Consider the following 18957-nt stretch of genomic DNA (forward strand, 5'->3'; position numbering starts at 1 on the left):
CGAGAAGTCGGGATGTCTGACGTTGTCATCCACATTACATAAGGTGGAAAGTTGGCCTTGCTTGCTTGCTTGAGAGGGAATGATTGACATCTCATAGGCGCTATCGCCAAGCATTAAAACCGACTGTTCTTGTAAAGGTGATTTCATTAATTTCATTGCGGTGCTGATTGCGAGCAAAGTCAGTCAGTTATTATTTGCTAATAATGCTAGTGTTTCTGGCTGACTCATTTAAAAGAAAGAAACATTTTCGTATTGCTTTCCATTTCAAGCAGCAGCGATGTTGGGAGCTAAGAGAGGCCCAGCAGAAAATGTGGCTAGATAGGACTAATGCATAGTCACCTCACGCGATGCGTTAATAGCGCAGTTTGTATATTATCGCTTGTTTAGTGTACAAATTAAATTTAAGAAAAAGGATCTTTTTTGTAGAGTTGCCGTGATTTTTTTTTAATATCTCCAAAGGGCGAATAGTATATTTTTCTGCGTGTGTTTTCTGAAAACCTTTCAAAGCAATATGCAGTCTCTGTAGCTCCTATTCTAGTTAATCTGGGTCAAAACACCACCTCAAAATCACGGCAAAGTCCACTGGAAAGCCAAAACCGAAACCAATGCTAAACATACGCCTAATCTTTATCTGAAGTCCAAGAATACAAGCCAAAACCTGCTTTAAACTGTATTGGAGCGGACGTTATTCCGCCGCAAAGGATGCTACCGGGCGTGACGTTGTAAACCACATGGCCCCCGGTGCAATCCTTTCTCATTAATTCCGTACTGCACTTATAACCATCATCAACAAAAATAACATGAAACACCAAGCCTTGGATCCTCAGGTAGAAAAATGCACGAGCCAGGCACAAAGTTCCAGGCAGATTTTTAAAAAACTTCGCACCTCTTATAATGGATTACAAAAGCGCGTCATCAGAGCAACAGTGCCTGCATGAGCGAAAAAAATTTAATATAGTTTTAAACATCCTCTAAAACGCCTTACTTCCACAATAAATGTTCTGAACGACATATTCATTCGTCACCAGAAGAATGCAGTTTTAAATAACCGAACATTTAAAGAGTTATGTTGGACAGGTATCCTGAGTCCAATTCTCATCCAACAATAAAAAGGCCACAAAAAGCTCTTATAATGTTCTTAAATTTGAGCACAACAAGTCTCTATAGCTATAGACACTGAATTCAAATTTGAGCAATGAAAAAAAAAAGTTGCTTTCATCGCATCAAGAAAAAAATCTTGGATTAACTTTTCTGAAATAGATATGAGGCAAGGCAGGTATCGCTTTGCCCTCATTCTGCCGACTTGTTTTATACAGGGGTTAGATACGTTTAGCATAGTCCGTACCGCCACCGCTAAGGCTTTATCAGTGCTATAAAAGGACATGAGCAGATCTCCCTAGGTCGCCACGTGTTGCCCCGTTGCAAGCTCAACTGCCGCGCCAGGACCATCTGCATGTGTGCAGTGAGGGCGGGAGGTACGCGCTACGCTAAGCGTCTATTTCTTCTATTCCTCTGCTGCCTACACAAACTCCCGTGCAAAAATTAAAAAAAAACATGGTAACATTTTTTTAAGGCAATGATTTACTAAAGTTGCGAAAATATTACGCACGCACATACGCCTACGATACCAGAAGATATTTAGCATGTTGCTGCACGCGAAACGATCGACAACCTTTTGTCCAGTTGGAACATAGGTCATCATAATTTCCCAGCCTAAAATTCACTGCTGAGTGTTCACATAATACCTGTCGAAGGGCACGCCTAGGCATTTTCTGAGATTCACATACCACAGACATGCGTGTAATCTCGTTGGTGATGCCCTCTTTGGAACGCAAAAATATCAACAAATTTGTCGTAGCTTAATGCACTGTTCGTGAAGTCGAATATCTCCCCACAACTGTCAGAGCATGTTTCGCGCTTTCCTGGCCACTGCAAAAATGGGGCACATCATCTAAAGAGGCTATTGTATCAACTTAGCAGATCCCCTTTTGCAATCCGCCTCTAAACAGGTGATTTTTAATCCTGGGACAAATTTGCAAAATATGAACACAAATCGAACAGTAACAATGGCAGCAGGCAGCATTAACGCACTGAGAGTCGTACGATTATGCGGTACAACAGTTTGTAAGCCATTTTATAGCTTTGTAAAATTACATTCACAACACCAGTATAATCATGAATGCTAAATTAAGCGTTGTGACAGATGCAGTCTAAACATTTTCGAAATATATCATGTCAACTGCAATTGGTCTCAAAACAGCGACACACAATTCATGGTAGACTATGCGCTGCATAGGTATAGATATAGTGCCAACATAGCCAGAAAAGAGCCAGACAGTAATTTATTTTACTGGAAAAAATTACTGGCCAGACTTCCTCACTGTAACACTTTAAGGGAGCACGAAATCTGTCTTGCATAGAGTGAACGTCGCTTTCAAAAGGCGCCTAGGGCAGATTCAAACCCAGTTTTGCGAACTGTGTCACCACTTTGGGTGCAAGTTTATTAAAGAGCCCTTTAAAAAACTCAGCATTTTCATTATTAGCTAGTGCTGAACCTGATCGACAATCTGCCCTTCACACCGATTTAAATTTGGTCCATGGTGCAAGGAGTCCCTCACATATAAACTACCACGCCAAATCTTAAAAAGCGCGTCAAATGTTGCCGATGCTTTGTGAACGCCCAGAAAAAGTGAAAGTTTGCCTCCACGTACAGCATGCAAAAAAAAAAACGAACTATCCTTGTCCACGTGTTGCTCCGAGCCGTTTCATCGAACGCTCCCACAGAGTGGGCTCACTTCAGCGACCATAAAGTTGGGCGAGCTCTCAGTATCATGCATCGCCTCTTCGACTGAACGCCTATGCTTTTACAGTGCAGCAATCACCCAAGGAGATGCTATTTGTGTCGTGATGTGCATTGGTCGCAAAAACGATTTAGTCTTTTCTCACTGAAACTCAAACATTCGTAGGACACGCCCTTGTTTACTTGGGGCGCTAATAGTATTGCAGCCAGGTGAGGGGAGGACTGGGAAGGTCCTGGGGGTATTTTAGCCTACGCGGATTAGAAGGCCGGAGCTGCGACGCCTTCGTCTCATTTGTCAACACCACTTTTAAGCGCTGATGAGGCGGCCGAACGCGTTCCTATGGCGGAAAAAATTGAAGTGAACGCCGCACTAAGCAGGTACCAACCGATCCACAGCATGAACCTTGCCTGTCTATGGCCCGCAATAGATTGCTCTGTTCCGGCGCTGCAAAGCGTTTCCTACGAGCTTCTACTCTCAGAGATGTGAAAGACAGCAGTATTCAGGCGAAAGCCTTTATAGGCTCACGACTCACCAGCGGGGAGGTTCGCAGACACTATAGCTGCCAACTAAACGTGGTTGAGATGTCCACCGAGGTTTCGAGAACTGAGCTACTGCGTCCTTTCATCCAAAAAACCTTTCCTTTCCAAAAAACGGGCGGTTGCATTCCTCCACATAAGCAGACAAGTGTCCTCAAAGTTAAATAGTAAATAATAAGTAGTTAATTAGCAATTAGTGGATTATATAATGAGTAAATAGTAAATTGTGGTTAGGTAATTATGAATAGTAGTGGTTGCTGTAGTATGTCGTAACTGGGAATTAAGTATACGATAATGCGCTGCGCATCCGCAAGGCGCCGGCAGACAGCGCACCTGCAATTAAGCCAACTGCGCACGCGTGTGACGTCATTGAGCGCTCCCCAGGCAATCTTGCCAGACGCCTCCTGAACGTCGATCTGGAAGTATGCCTCCTACAAGCCCTCCTGTGTCTCCAGCAACAAAGCGTACACGCGCTAATGAACATCAGCGAAAGTGTCGTGAAGAGAACAATTGTGTAGTCTTTAATCAACATATTCACCATACATGAGCGACACAAGCATCAACACGAAGCTAAAGGCTTTTGTCTCACCACACTGTAGGTAAATTAAGTGCCCTCCTGATTTTTTTCTGCATTAGCAACTAGAATGGGGGATTAATTACCGTTTGCTCGCAAACCCTACACTGCGTACGGACGTGAGAAGTCATGCTTTTCTGGTTGTTTTTTTTTAAACGCATATGCGAGTAGTTATCGGGAAATGGAAAGTTATCCGGAGGTGACGAACTAGTGCACAGGTTTGTTTAGATTCCAACTGAACCAAAATAATTTTAGACACACGAAAGTTTTCTTGAGGAAGCAGGCGTTGAAAACAAACGGCCTTGTTTCTTCAAAGTAGAAAAAGAGAAACTTGAAACGGATACATACTCATATCAAAAGATAGATCAAATAAATACAAAATAGCAGCGTAGTGTCTAAGTATGCAAAGGAAATATTGGTGCAAAAGAATAGGTCTCAGCACCAAAAGGTTGAGGCATGAAGTCAATCATTATCTTCAAGATTTAAACACTGCCAGAGATGGGAACACCCAGGAGTAATTATATCCTGTGTATTTAGGGTTTATGAGGTAACGTGTACATCAGTAAGGTAGCCCTTATTTTCTGCAGGTTCCTACATGACTTAATAAGAGATTGGTAATCCAAGTTTCTGGTCATGCTTAACTCACTGTTAAAAGCAAGGTTGTGTTATTCAAGGAAGGAAGATCTGCAACTTACTGTTCCACGGAATGATGGCCGGAACTGTTGTTTCTTCCAAACATTTTCGGGAGTGGCGATTCTTCCCTCTAGGTGCAACTGAACTCCATTAGAGAGCGTAGGTTGGTAATACCACAGTGACACACAGCGGTATAGAGACGGCTCGCGCAGCTGTAGGGACGTCCGGTTGCCCTGCAGTCCGGGACTTTTGTAGAGTAGGTAATAGCCTGTCGGGATGAAAAGCCAGAGGTGAATTTCACATGCAATATTTGTGATTCCGCAGAGGAAAAAAAGTCGATCCTTATCCACGTGCACCGAAAAAATGAAACTACATTTGTTCTGTAAAAAAAAAATTATAACAGCGGCGGCCCCTCTCTGCTCGAAATATTAAGTGTATTGCCCTGCCGGAAATACTTTGAAAATTTCAGCGCTTTTCAGTGATTTTTAAATAAAAATCCTCCAGAAGGTTACGGAAAACCATGTTGTCTTGTGGAAAATATTATCACTTTGAGCACTCTATTCTGAACTTATCAGTGCTTTAACAACTTCCTACTAAATAATGTCAATACCTCTCAAAAGCTCGCAAATGTGGCCCTGAGCGCAATGTCGACAGACAGCAATCATTTGCTGTGAACCTAACCTATTATACAACGATTGATCTCCCGAATGGCCTGCAAACATTTCAATTTCTGACCCTGCATGAATTCAGTTAAGGCTAACTTTTCACTTCGCTTTATTTTATTTCTACATTCTCTCTCTAAACTACCAGAATGCCAAACAATACTCAGAAAAGTTTTCTAATGACAGACTTAACTAGGTAATGAATACTGCTGACGACAAATTATCTCCGAAGCAGAGAGTATTATACGAGATATTTTGGCTAACTATAGCGGTGTAGAGCGGCAAAATATAAATGTAAATATCCGGAGGCATTCTCTGCTCTTTTGCAGCAAGCATCTGCTGAAACAAAATAAACAGACAAGGTTCCCGTAGTCTAAAGAAATGACGAAAGGCGACATGTTGCTGTTAAATTTTATGCCTGCGTCTATTTCTGCCTTAACGTAACATGTCGGCAGATACCAGCAATCTCAAGTAGGTATGTAGCAAAGGATTGCAGTTAATGCAAAGCCACTCCTCATACAGCCGAATGTAACACAATGCCAACATACATCAGCGTCACAGAGCTAGCAGTGGATTTGTGAAATAGTTCTTCCGTACCGGGAGCCTGTTTGAGAGAACACTCGTGAATGACTAGGCAAAGCAGAAAACTGGCTGCGCTGGCATATAGGACAACTCGAGTATTCAGGCTCCGGTTTTTAGATATATAACAGACAAATAAAAACAAAAGCAATTTTATATTGTGCTAAAAGCCAGAAAATTAATGTTGCTGCAAGAACTGTCGCAGAAAATGGAAAGCAAGAGGAAAGAAACTGAATTTACAGCTTTCATTGGCAATGTTGACGGCTAGTAATTATAAATATAAAAAGCTTGGTGCTGTTTCGTGGTATAAAGCGTATAAGCTCTCGAGCCTTGCACAGCTATGAAACACATGATTTCACGGAGGTTTATTGCAGTGAACCTGCTGCATCAGTGTTTGTTTGCTTGTCTCAGCGCCTCACCGTCCTCAGTCAGAGTTGTATGGTCGTGGGGAAGCTTGATGAACGATCCGGAGCGCTGCACCTCGAACTTTGCTTCATCTTCTGCCAGAAAGAAAACAAGGAGAAAGAAAAATGTTGCAATTAAACTCCATAATTCTTCTTTACATGCAATGGCAGGGTTCAAAAGGCTGTTTGCTTCAAGTCGTACACAACTTCTAACGCGAGAAAAAGCGTTCTTGGTGAATCCTTCAACATGGTTCGAATTCTTACATCGCAGCAACCAAATTTTGAAGGCACAGCTGTCATTCGTAGGTTTACAGTAGACAGCATAGGATTATCTTTTCATGAGTTTTATTTGCAGGGTGCAGGAGCGCACATCCTCCTCAGTGTGCGCCGTTGCACACGCTGAGGCAAATTATAGCCAATGATAAATGAAACGAATAACTGCGAGGTTAGCTTACTATTAGGTGTATGTCAAGAGCCAAATATTTATACTACGAATTAACGGAAAGCTTGCCTTCAGTTGAAACTCGCCACGGTAGGCATTCGTCTTCGAATGTGCAGAAATCTGAAAAGAAGAGTGAAATAGAAAGTGACGATGTACGCTGGCACATATAGGCGCCCGAACATTTTATCCTCACATTCTTCTGTTCCCTCCCTTTAGTCTCGGTTGCGGCTATTTCAGGTGCAAAAGATATGTTCTGGGACTGAGAGCTCCCTTATAAACACGAGTGCGAAAAAAAATAACATATTATATCATTCTAGCAACTGCCACATTATCAATTGTGGTCTAACAGGTAAGAAAAATGAATAGTCCAAGATCAAGAATCAAAACAATTTTTTGCTCATAAACACCACAATTATACAAGTATATCTTACTGTAAGGGGGACATTCGCCCTCGGTGAACTCGACATCATCAACCATGACTCCAGACGGGCGCTTGTTTCCAGCTGGGGCTATCACTTCGAATACAAGCTGCGCATGAAAGAGTTGAGAAACTAAATCCAAGTATTGATATTGTAGCACAAGAGCCGGCTCATTCGCCTCACTGCTAAAAGTCACTTTTAAAAGAGACAATATGATAAAACTATTAAATTTTGAAATATCTACAACCATAAGCAAATTAAACTTAAATGGACTGAAATCACCTCTCGACACCACAACTCGAATTCAAGATCTAACGCGCTATATGCACTTTATTATTGCTTATTTCTCCAGCTTAACTCGTTTTGCGTACGTGCAGAAAACACTTGAACTGGAATGAACAAGAACTACTCCGAGACTGCTACCAAAAGGCGCCGTAAACGGCCACCTCCTTCCCCATACGCACTTAGAAGTGAATACTGCTGTATTTAAACGAAGCTTGTGCGACTCGCCGCGCCTAACATGTTTGCAGCTGTGTGTCTACTGCCGAAAACATCAGAGATTTCTGCCCGTTGATCGCAGCGACGAAGCAATAGCTCCACCTGTCCTCCTGCCTTTTGGTGCCCCTTTTTCCTGCAAACTTCAAGGGCACCTCCAGAACATGAGAATCAAGAGGGCACATTCTGAAGAGCGCCCACAGCCGAGTCCAAACTACCATCATAGTCTCACCCCTCCTAGATACTATTCCTTTTGGCCAGGAGGCAGACAAGGAAGTTCCAACATACTGCCTAGGGTAGGGTACACCCGTCGGCATAGGAGTTTCAAGCCTAACCAACGAGCGTCTCACATGAACCTATCGCTGCAAATAATATCTGTACGGTTACGACTGCGTAAGGCAGAAATCAGCGACAGCTTTTTGCGGTGACGAGCATATAAACTTATTTATTTATTTCTACCAGTCGTATGGTCTAAAAGAGTGCGCATGAAATCAGTATGTTATCAGTCCTAACGTAACGGGGTCTCCACCCCTCTGCGCAGCGCTTTGAATGGTGGCCAATTCATGTGGCGCTGTTTTACGCCAAGGCCAGTAAAACGAGGAAGTATGCCTCTCACCGCTAGGCAAGGGAACTTCGCAGGTATGTTAACCGAACTGCCAGCCTCGAGTGAAACCCCTGCTCGGTTACTTCAATGTATAATTGTAATTGGGCAGCGCTACGTTAATACTCCTTTCATCATGCTAAATGGGACTCCAGGTACACGTCTGCATTCACTAAGCTTAAACGCCCCGCTTTTCAAATAGCTAGGTAACCTGCTGCACCTCATTACATTGTAAAAGAGACCCCAAACACACAATCGTACAGCAGGAAATACACAAAACAAGTGCCCACCCTCAAACTGAATTTATGCATAAGAAGAAGGAGGAATATTTTAGTCTCATTATCCTTTTTTGTTACGATTTTATTTGTTTATTTTTTAAGCGATGTTAATTGCTTCAGGGCATAAAAACTATGAAGTGAGAGATGAGTAAAATCAAAAAGTGAGAGATGATATGGACCCTGTCTCCAAGCAATATAGGCATCCGGATTGTCCGGATTGTTCTTCGTCGTTGCTGAATTCCTGTTCTAGACATTACTGGCAACAATCCTTAGTAACGATATCTCCTGCCAGCGCTGTGCTGCCGATTTGCTTAGCCATGGCGACGATCATTACTGTGTACCTTAAAACAATGTGCTCTACTTTGTTTTTCTTTTTGCAGGTTTCATTTAAGCACAGATGGCCAACTCACGTTCCACTTCTTCTTGGACGACACACTGACGGAGCGAGCGTTCCACCAGTCACCTTGTTGTTCGGTATGCAGTGTGATCAGGGCGTCTCGCAACGCGGTCTCCTTGGTGAACCTGTGAGGCGACGGCGAGAACAGAACAGAAGGAGATAATAATAATAATTGGCTTTTGGTGGAAAGGAAATGGCGCAGTATCTGTCTCATATATCGTTGGACACCTGAACCACGCCGTAAGGGAAGGGTAAAGGAGGGAGTGAAAGAAGAGAGGAAGAGAGATTTGCCGTAGTGGAGGGCTCCGGAATAATTTCGACCACCTGGGGATCTTTAACGTGCACTGACATCGCACAGCACACGGGCACCTTACCGTTTTTCCTCCATAAAAACGCAGCCGCCGCGGTCGGGTTCGAACCCGGGAACTCCGGATAAGTAGTCGAGCGCCCTAACCACTGAGCCACCGCGGCGGGGCGCAGAAGGAGATGCTGATTACGGATTTAGTCAAATGAAATCTGCGCTGAACCTTGTCGCTCCTCGAGCACGTCACCGTATTTATGCAGGACGGCTTATAACGGCTATGCTTCAACCTCTCCTTGGACGCAGATTTTCGTCCGTCCATTCGTCCACACCACGAAAAAACGAAAATAAAAAACGATTGCCTTCAACTGGGCAAGATCCGCAACCAGAGCACTTCATTACGGCACCTCTTCCTTCCTTTCTTCTTTCACTTCTTCCTTTATCCCTTGCCTTACGGTGCGGTTCAAGGGTCCGCCGATGCATGAGAGAGATACTGCGCCATTTTCTTTCCCATAAAAAAACCAACCAACCAACCACAGCCGGTACAGACAGAAGCGAATTGAAAGAATAAATTCAAATGCCGCTAAACACTGCTTACATGCTGTGAAGGCAAAATCATTAGTATGTAACTGTGAGGGTTTGACCTCGACGCAGTTTGGGCACTCAGAAACGAAACGAAGACAAGCCTCCGAACGCTGATTTCACAAACGCTGATCCACGAAGCTCTGAGTGAAACACTACGACACTAAGTTCGAATATCTATCGCGAGCTAAACGTATACTATGTTCAACGAGAAATCGCATGACAACACCGCGGCTAGGGTGCACGACGATTGCGTCATATTTAAAAAAAAAGCTTTTCAGGAAAGGAAATGGCGCAGTAACTCTCTCACACCTCGGTGGACATATCAATTGCGCCTTAAGGGAGGAGGTAGAGTCTCGGAAGGCATACAACGGAAGGTGCATACGTCGTCGTTATGAATTTCTTTCGCAAGCTAGCTTCGAACTTCACTAGGACATGCAAGCTATTTGCAACAAGAAATTGTCTGACACCACCAAGAATTTTGGCACGATGGTAGCCGGGGAAACTGGTGCCACATTGGCGCCAGTGCACAATATATATATATAGATGAACGGCTTGTTTCTGATTGTCTGAAATAGCGGTTTTGGGCTTCCAGTCAGTCTAATATTGTCTACTTGTGAATGTCAAAGTATCCGGTAACCTTGGCATGTGTACATATGTAAATAAGTTTTTTTTCCAATCATATTTCCAATGAGACCCGTCTTCCATCGCCCACGAGCAATTCCTGTTACGGAAAGATTCTTATGGTACCTCTTTATTTAGCTCGCCTTACATGCTTAGCGTCAGGTCAATTTCTAAATATCAGTGTATCCTGTAACCTTGGCATATGTACATATGTGAATAATTTTTTTTCTAATCACTATTTATATATGCTATGTTTGTTCTCTGGTGTCACCGCTGTCTGGCTGAAGCCCGGCGTCACCCGGCAACGGCTGTGTACCCCGCGTTGCTGCGCCTACGTCTCCTCATCCGGCGGTACCTCTCTGACAGGCTTGCAGCGGATGGAGAGGCGCGGTTTCTGCGACGGTGGCACACACGCTTCTTTGTTGTGCAGGAAGGTCGGCTGGCTATGCCGGCGCTACGGTATTAACCTGGCCGAACCTACCCCCCCTTTCTCCGACTTTGCTGTTTTTGGATATTTGTTTGCAATTTTGTGAGGGAATAACCCTGAGAATATTCATCCCCCCACTCCTCCTCGTTGGCCTCGGGAGGGCTGATTCTTCGTTACTGAGCACTCGTTTCATGCAACAGGATGTATTTGTGACATGTACAGTGTGTAAAACAATAAGGTAACAGTGCTTATGGGTGGTCACCGGCTTTGTATGCATTTCTTGTGCCCTCAGCCATGAGTGCGTATACAACGTTTTGTCTTTTTGCATTGTTCAATAAACTTCCCTTTGAGCCTAGTAATACTTCCCACTAATAGAGGCGAAAATAAAAATTTAAAGAATGCGCTGGTCGCAGTAACGACGACCGCCGAAGAGGTAACTGCAGCAATAGATACCCGCAATAGCCAACTGAACCACTATTACTGCCTCCTGCAGACTGAATGGAGCGAAAATAGATAGATTCGAAAAAAATGAAGAAAAAAAATAGTAGGCTCGTAGCAGCAACCGCATTCATCCAATCGATGACAGCAGCAACAGATACCCCCAAATACCGCTCTTACATGGCGTGCAGGTCATGTAAGCTTCCTCATATAATAGTTAATTTGAAAAAGTGCGACAATAACAAGAGCGCTGCTAAAATCTTCCGCTACTTTCGTACGCGGCAAAACATAAATAAAAGGGTAAGCAAGTATATCTATAAAAGACACCATCAGCATCATTTAGCGGGAACTTCAATTATCGGCCGAGATAACAATTGACTTTCACGCCGATATCTGGGGTCACTGGTATAATACAGGCAACAGAACAAATCCTCAACTGCAACGATTGAAATCGTCCGATTACGTACGCAATATGCCTGGGACGATTACTGCGACGTACTTAAGCTTCGTGCTCCAAGATTTCCGTTCAGTGGACAAGGCTTCAGTGCGAGAGGCGAAGCGCCTAACATTTTGAAGAAAAATCTATTGGCATTAATCTACTATTCGGCCATACGCGGCTCGTCAAACCTTAGATTTCATGAAAGCCCACATGGGAATTCTACAAAGCGTTTATCACGATGCTTGCAAGAAGGCGGAGAGGAGAAGGTTCATCAGATTTCACACACCGGCACAAGGCGTCGCGTTCGTTGGTCGAAGAAGAATTCGCCATAGACTCGCTCAGAGCTTTGGCGGAACGCAGCTTCTGCTTTTTGCTGATGGCTAAATATATCAATCTGACGGAAGACATGACGACGCAACCGTTTTCCAAGCGGCAAATGACGGAGTGGGCTACTGTTTTCCTTGGGAGTGTCCCGATTTCGGTCTTTTCGGCAGCCGCGGCCGGGTTCGAACCCGACCGCGGCGGCCGCGTTTCGATGTAGGCGGAACACAAAAGGCGCCCGTGTGCTGTATGATGTCAGTGCACGTTGCAGATCCCCAAGTGGTCAAAATTACTCCGGGGGCCTCCATTACGGCCCCTCTTTCTTCCTGTCTTCCTTCACTCCCTCCTTTATATAAACCCTTCCCTTACGGCGCGGTTCGGCTGTCCACCGATATATGTAAGACAATTACTGTGTCATTTCCTTTCCCGAAAACCGATTTTAATTTCAATGTTTTTGTCAGAATTTTGCTGTTTTCCTATGTTTACCTAGATTACACTGAATTCTGAAATATCTTGCCGGATACTGTTATATATTTGTTATTACGGCCAATACATTTTTCCTCGCAAGTGATGTAATGTGAGAAGTCACTTTTAATTACAGAAGGAAAAATAGCACACCTTCTCGGTGACACTACTGAGTGGATAGCTTAAAGTGACGTATGTGCAATACTTCAGTTCATTGGCTTTTAGAAAGTAGTAGTCAAGGAATCGTGATCTTTACTCAAGGACCACTTCTATATTTAAGGGGGGGGGGGGGGGGGGGCTGCTCACCTGTAAACGCTGAGCTTACTTGGGACGCCTTGTCCCCGCCATCGGAAGGTGACACAGGAGGCCTTCGTAGGTGGCCGCTGTCCCATGAATGCTCTCGACACCGGGTGGTGTGAATCTAGTGTCGTCGTGTTCAGATATAGGTAGTAACCTGCGATGCCGAAAAATGCAATATGAGCAGACGGAGGCAGGAAGAAGCTCTATTGCAGGAAAGACAAAAGAGGCACACCACCGGCAGTCAGTACTGTGCAGGATATTCTGCTGTTGGGTATTCGGTACACAAACGAATGCACTGGGAGGAGTTCGACCGAAGCATAACACAGACCAAAACTTCGCAGAAGTTTATGTATAGGTGACATGCGAGGAAGTGGTCGCTACGATATGAGCATGTTTACCACCTTCCGAGCCTGTTGGGCAGTCGCAGATGCTACAATTGTTGTTTCAGTCACAACTGTTCATATATCACCCTTTAGGTTTTTAATTCTCTATGTACGCCTTGTGCAACGAAAGAGACCGTCATGGCCGATTTTTAGTATTTTACACTGTAGCATGCCAGAGCAGAGTAATATATATTCTCTCATACGATTGCGGATATAAACACATCTCAGTTCATCGTCACTGTGGCGTTTTCCAAATCCAAATACATAGAATGCTGTTTACAGAGCGCCAAACAAATAACTGCACCGCGCACTAGTGTAACAGCGCACAGAGGCGGCCCCCTATTTGTTTACAGGGTATGTTCATGTTTGCAACGGTTCTCTTAATTCGTGTGCATAAGCAAGAATGCATCTGAGTGAGCACCGTGCCAGAAAAAAGTGACTGGTTAAACAACCTCTTTCGACTGTAAGATGTGCTGGCCCAATCCCTCATTTCCTAGACGTACAATTTTCTTTCTTTTTGGACTTCATTTAAAATGCAAGTCTCTTTTCCATAGATTCCGTGGCCCTTTTTCCTTTCGCCATAGCTCCGATACTGGAATCTTACAAGAGCAATGAAGCCCGCTGTAGTATCCATAATTTTCAAATACGTAGCAAGCAACCCCACGTTACCAGCCCATATGAAACACAAACAGACGCCACTGACCTTGAAGAGTTCCGGTCGTATGGTCCGGCACACCGACCTTGTCTGCGCGTCGAATTCTCCACGGGGACACGTTGCCCTGAATTTGGTAGAACTTGCACAAGGTATCATTCTCCCAGGAGCAGAAGTCTGAGCGTGAGATAAGGACAAGAGTAAGCGCTTCACCATGCATCATGCTCTGAACATGCACGAATGTGGTCTCATAATACCCAAGAGAAAGTTACAAATGTTTTCCCGAAAAAAGTTCTTGCTACTTCAAGACAGCTTCAACTGAGGACTAAAGAATCTCGCAGCTCAGCTTCCAATATTTTTATTCTCGCATATAAGCAGATATTATCAAAGCCAGCTAATTTAAACCGTGACAGCGATCATGTCATTTTTCTTACCCCTGAATTTTGTTTGGCGGTGGAGCTCCGCTCCAGAACCCATGTGAAGAAAAGCACTACCGCACCATAAGTGCGCACTTAAGAGGCTTTTAGTATGTCTATAATACTCGAGTAATTGTACTGGTACTTGTGGCCAGAAAAACTCGAGATTCGAGCCTAAAAGGACCGCAAGAATTACAACAGCTGCCGCACACAAGCCAGGGTGATTCTGCACCTTCTTTGTATATTTACAGTCCCTTACAGTCTTGCATATTTACAGAAAGGCAATGCAAGGCGGACGAGTGTGATTCTGCAAGCCATTATCGCGAAAAACAAGTAGGGATGGGAAGTCGCAACCAGAAGCGTGACCTCGTCGCACGGTAACTAGAGCGGTGGTATTTACTGACACAGTCTCATGTCTCGCGTCAACTCGCAGCCGCCTCTGCTGCCGTTGATATTCCCGACTTTATTAGATACCCAGGTGTGCACTTTCCGCTACGACGACGACCGTCCGCGAATAATTCAGAGGCAGGCCATCTTCGTTCGTGTGACTGAACAAGAAAAAATTCGCTGTCGATTTGCGAAGTTAGGTCAAATGCAAATTAGGTGCGCCAGCATTTTTCTTTTCACTTCAATTCCGGTGCTCCGGTCACTAGCATCGAAGCATCGTGCGAGTACGGGCTGGTGCGAAAGTGCTTTCACGTAAAAATGCCGCCATTCCTTCCAGCGCACAAATTGAGAGAGAGTTCATAATGTGTGTCGATCTCTTTACAAGGAAATGTGGGAAAACTATCAGACAGTTTCGGAAAACAGCTCCTCTGCAAACATTAGCATGTAAGAAAATATACAGCAGTTCCCAGTAGTTCATTTTAGACAATAAATTCGTGTTAGTGCAATAAAAGATAGAAGGAAAATAGTGCGATAGTAATGGGTTACTTTTCTGTAATTGCACGGTTACAATTTTTCGGGCTTTATTTGATCACCATAGCAAGTTACAATTTATGACGGAGTTATTGCAGTTGTAGACGGTTTCTTATTTTCTGCAATTCATCAAAATTTGGCAGGGGGCAGCTAAACTATTGATTGATCGCGATGGCAATGGCGCATCGCTTAACTGCTGTGCCACTGCGCTAGTAGGGGTGTGAGGACTTCCCGCGATCTATGAATGTTAAGTAGAGAATTACGAATTCTGGAATTCTGCATGTGTGGGCGCTAACCAACTAAAGCTCTCATGTCACATCCTTAAGCTGGAGCTCAAGTGCGCCCTCCAGTTGAAGAATGAACACATGCTTTTTCATGTCTACTCGGTTTCACTAGGTTAAACCCCTTACATTTTTTCTTTGTTTCTTGGCAATCAACGGGTCTCCGTCGTCGCACTGCTTCTTCGACAAAATTGTAGCACGATTGCACCGTAAAAGTGTCCCGTGCTGATCTCTCGGCGCTTGGCGCCTTTGAATGGCGCACATTATTCTAGCATTTAATACTACGTTGCTACGTAAGTGAAGAAATACGCCAGATATCCCGCATTTTCTCCACCATTTCGCTTTTCTAAGCCTGCCATCTCTTATCTTTCCTCACAATCCTTGCAGCACTAAAAATTTAAAGGAGTCACAGCACGACAAACACTTTACATACGTCTCTACACGATTTCATAAAAAGACACCACGAAGACTGGTTTCCTTCCATTATTATTTGGAACTGCATTACTGCATCCAAGAACAAAGGATGGTTAGGTCAAAGACAGGTCACTTTGGAGCAAAGGGAAAAAGATATTATGGTCTTCTAATAAGTTAATACTTGCAACTTGTTTTGGTAAATTTTGCGCCTAAGAAGGGTGTGTTTTTTTTTAACAAACCTCTTTCGGGGCATGTCCCAGCGGTGATTTGAAGGTCGTCCAGTGCAAGAAGGCCAGGTTCCAAAGTCATTCGGATCTGGAGCTGCGATACACATGAAAGAAATAGGTGACACGTCAGCACGATCAGATATATAAATGAACTCAATGTTGTTATAAAAATTGCCGATGTTTCTCTTTTATTTCAAACAATCCAATCAAGGCATTCTTTGACAAACAGTAGCCTTGGCTCCCTCGGATCATAACTGCCAACCATCGAAGCTTGACATAAAGACTTGCGAGTCCTGTCCTACCAGGATTGCGAGAGGCATTAATGCCTAATTTACATTTTCATAGACTCATGAACGCATAGACGACGGTGCATACCCGCGAAATAGAAAGACCAATGTTATCGTGGAAAAATTGTTTTTCAATAATGAAACCTTAATCAGGGACGACACATGTGTACGATGGGCTTGAAACATCACACATCATAGCTGCCAGTCAGCGTAAAATTCCGTCTGAGATTACCGGATGTTCCGGAGAGCATCGTTAAAAGGCATCGATGTTGAGGAAGAGCATCGCTGTACTGACTTGTGAAATTTTGCCTAAATGACCCGTAACATTCATTGAAAGGAGAATTGAGGCGGCATTCTGGCGCAACAGAATTTGATGCGCCCATCGGCCCCACTCAGGCAGGCATCATTTTTGAGCTCATTGAAGAAATGATTATTGAGACACTAATGTGAGCGACAGATAGCTTTCAGTCAACCTGAACTCCATAAAACTATAAATCTATTAACCATGTTGAAACGGCCTCATACATGGAATTATTAGCAGTCCATTTCAGTCCATCATGCGCATGAGAAAGTCATCGAAGAAAATTATAGAAATCAGAAGGAGACACAACAGTAGCACCGTCTGAAGTGAAACGGCTCCACCTGCAGCGTAATTCGCCCAGTTCCGCGCCTGTAATGTCTTTTTCTTTTGGTCTCGGTATTCTATCCTCAAGTTCAGTTCAATTTTATAACATTTATGACATGCACGGAATGAGACTGCAGAGGATCCAGCCCCGCTTTCGGTACGAAAATCTTTACGCAACTGCACTTAACATCATGCCGACATTTCCTCTTTTAAACACAATAGGAAGCATCCACTGACACAAAAATGCACCAGCAATCATCACGTTTTGATAGGGCGAGTTCTTATTTCCTTCTTTTTCTTAAATACACATATTACATTGAACAAAAGAAACACACACATACATAAAGGCACAAATGCATTCACGGTGACCACTGTTTAAAGGCTTCACAGTTAAATTTCCAGGAAAATTAACTAGAAGCTTCCTAGTTTCATAAAACCCATCCTCACCTCAAATGGTTCGGAAAGTCCCTTGATGTCAAATAAGGCGTGATCCCATCGGTGCCTGGTTTGAATTTTTGTGACGACGGAAGCTTGCAAGACGGAACCTTGCCCGGAGATGACAGATAGGCTGCGGGCAAGAATAATCATTTCGTTACAGTCGAAATTGAACGGAAAAATGCTTTCGCTCTCAGCGTAATGATCTGCTTCCAAGTATATAATTTCAGCAATTAACATCGAACATGCATTCGAAATGCACTGCTTATTCATTAAAACCTGGGGGGAAGAATGTCATTAAGCAAAGCCAAGAGACGGAATCGGTGAGGAAACAAATGCGCGTTAATCACATCCAAGTCGAAATCAAGAGGAAGAATAGGGTTTGGGTAGGGCATGTAGTGAGAAGGCAATATAACCGATGGCTCTTATGGGTAACGGAGTGGATTCCAAGACCAGGCAAGCTAGTAGGGGGCGGGAGAAGGTTACGCGGGCGACTGAGATTAATAAGTTTGCGGAAAAAAGGGTGGCCGGAGCTGGCACACGACAGGAGTAACTGGAGAGACATGGGAGCGGCTTTTACACAAAGGGACCCTTAACGCTACCGCGTTAAAAGAGAGAACTAAATTGCAACTATACACAGTCCGCTTCTGACGGATATGGAATGCTGCAGTCGTTCAGCTGCTATTGAATCTTTCAGATAAAGTATATGGCAAATTAATGTGGCAACAAAGGCTTTTTAGGAGGAAATATTTTATTGAAACCTTTACAAAATTCAGGGGAGTATGACACGTGAGACGCTTCTGAGGATCTCGGGTAAATTCGTAGGTAGCAGCTGCATTGTGCATTACAGTCGTCAATCACGCATGATATATACCTCAGCTCTCTTCGACAACGCCAGAAACACTTGGAGTCCTTTTAGTTTTACTAACGTGAAAAAAGTGCAACTGGTCTAAATGGTACCGAACATTCCTCGCAAAACGAGCGTTCTTCATCACGTGAGCGTCATCACGAAATCAATGCTGAATATGGCGATTCAATTTTAATTGCAAAGAGTGCAGCTTGGGCCCAGGAACGCAACCGCTAACGTGTTTTTGGTTAGCTTGAGTAGAATTTAAATAGTTACTCAATTTTTCAATAGTTTCACACCGCATAAGACGAACACTAGAACCCATGTAAGCTTGTACACACTGAAAATTCGGTGCCTATCCTGTGGCGCTTTAAATCGGCCCCCTTCTATCCACATACGAAGCCCATGTTCAAACCCCTATGCCGCCGCTTTGGTAGGTTTACGCAACACAGCGCTTGCAAAGTTAATAGCTGTCAGGAGCCCTAGCATCTATGAGAATATAGTCGTTTTCCCCTTTCAGAATTTAAAAAAATTAATGCTGCTTTTAGTAGGTTTATCATTATGCACTTATACTAAGAAAAGTCCATAATATTGTCACGTGCTGCACATGGGCTCTGAGGAATAAAGAAGACGTGCGGCGGCTGGAAGTAGAAGACAAAGTCAAGTATCCTGCCGCCGGCGCACCAGGCTCCTCTCGACCTGCCTTGTAAACATTATTTGTAAATAGAACCTGTAACAGTGTGGTGGAGGTGCT

The 18957-nt window shown here is 43.8% G+C and overlaps 1 protein-coding gene across 1 annotated transcript in view; it reads right to left on the reverse strand.

Annotated features, from left to right (window-relative positions):
* LOC144128189 (MAM and LDL-receptor class A domain-containing protein 1-like) overlaps positions 1–18957 on the reverse strand; it is a 197039-nt gene that overhangs the window by 77118 nt on the left and 100964 nt on the right. The window contains exons 26-34 of the mRNA XM_077661338.1: positions 17369–17489; positions 16022–16103; positions 13805–13930; positions 12725–12872; positions 8835–8946; positions 7063–7159; positions 6701–6751; positions 6205–6285; positions 4607–4812 (exon numbers count right to left, since the gene is read on the reverse strand). Coding sequence (XP_077517464.1) covers positions 4607–4812; positions 6205–6285; positions 6701–6751; positions 7063–7159; positions 8835–8946; positions 12725–12872; positions 13805–13930; positions 16022–16103; positions 17369–17489 — 1024 coding nt within the window. The remainder of the gene's footprint in view (positions 1–4606; positions 4813–6204; positions 6286–6700; positions 6752–7062; positions 7160–8834; positions 8947–12724; positions 12873–13804; positions 13931–16021; positions 16104–17368; positions 17490–18957) is intronic.

This window comes from Amblyomma americanum, chromosome 4 (assembly GCF_052857255.1).
Source record: "Amblyomma americanum isolate KBUSLIRL-KWMA chromosome 4, ASM5285725v1, whole genome shotgun sequence".
NCBI lineage: Eukaryota > Metazoa > Arthropoda > Arachnida > Ixodida > Ixodidae > Amblyomma > Amblyomma americanum.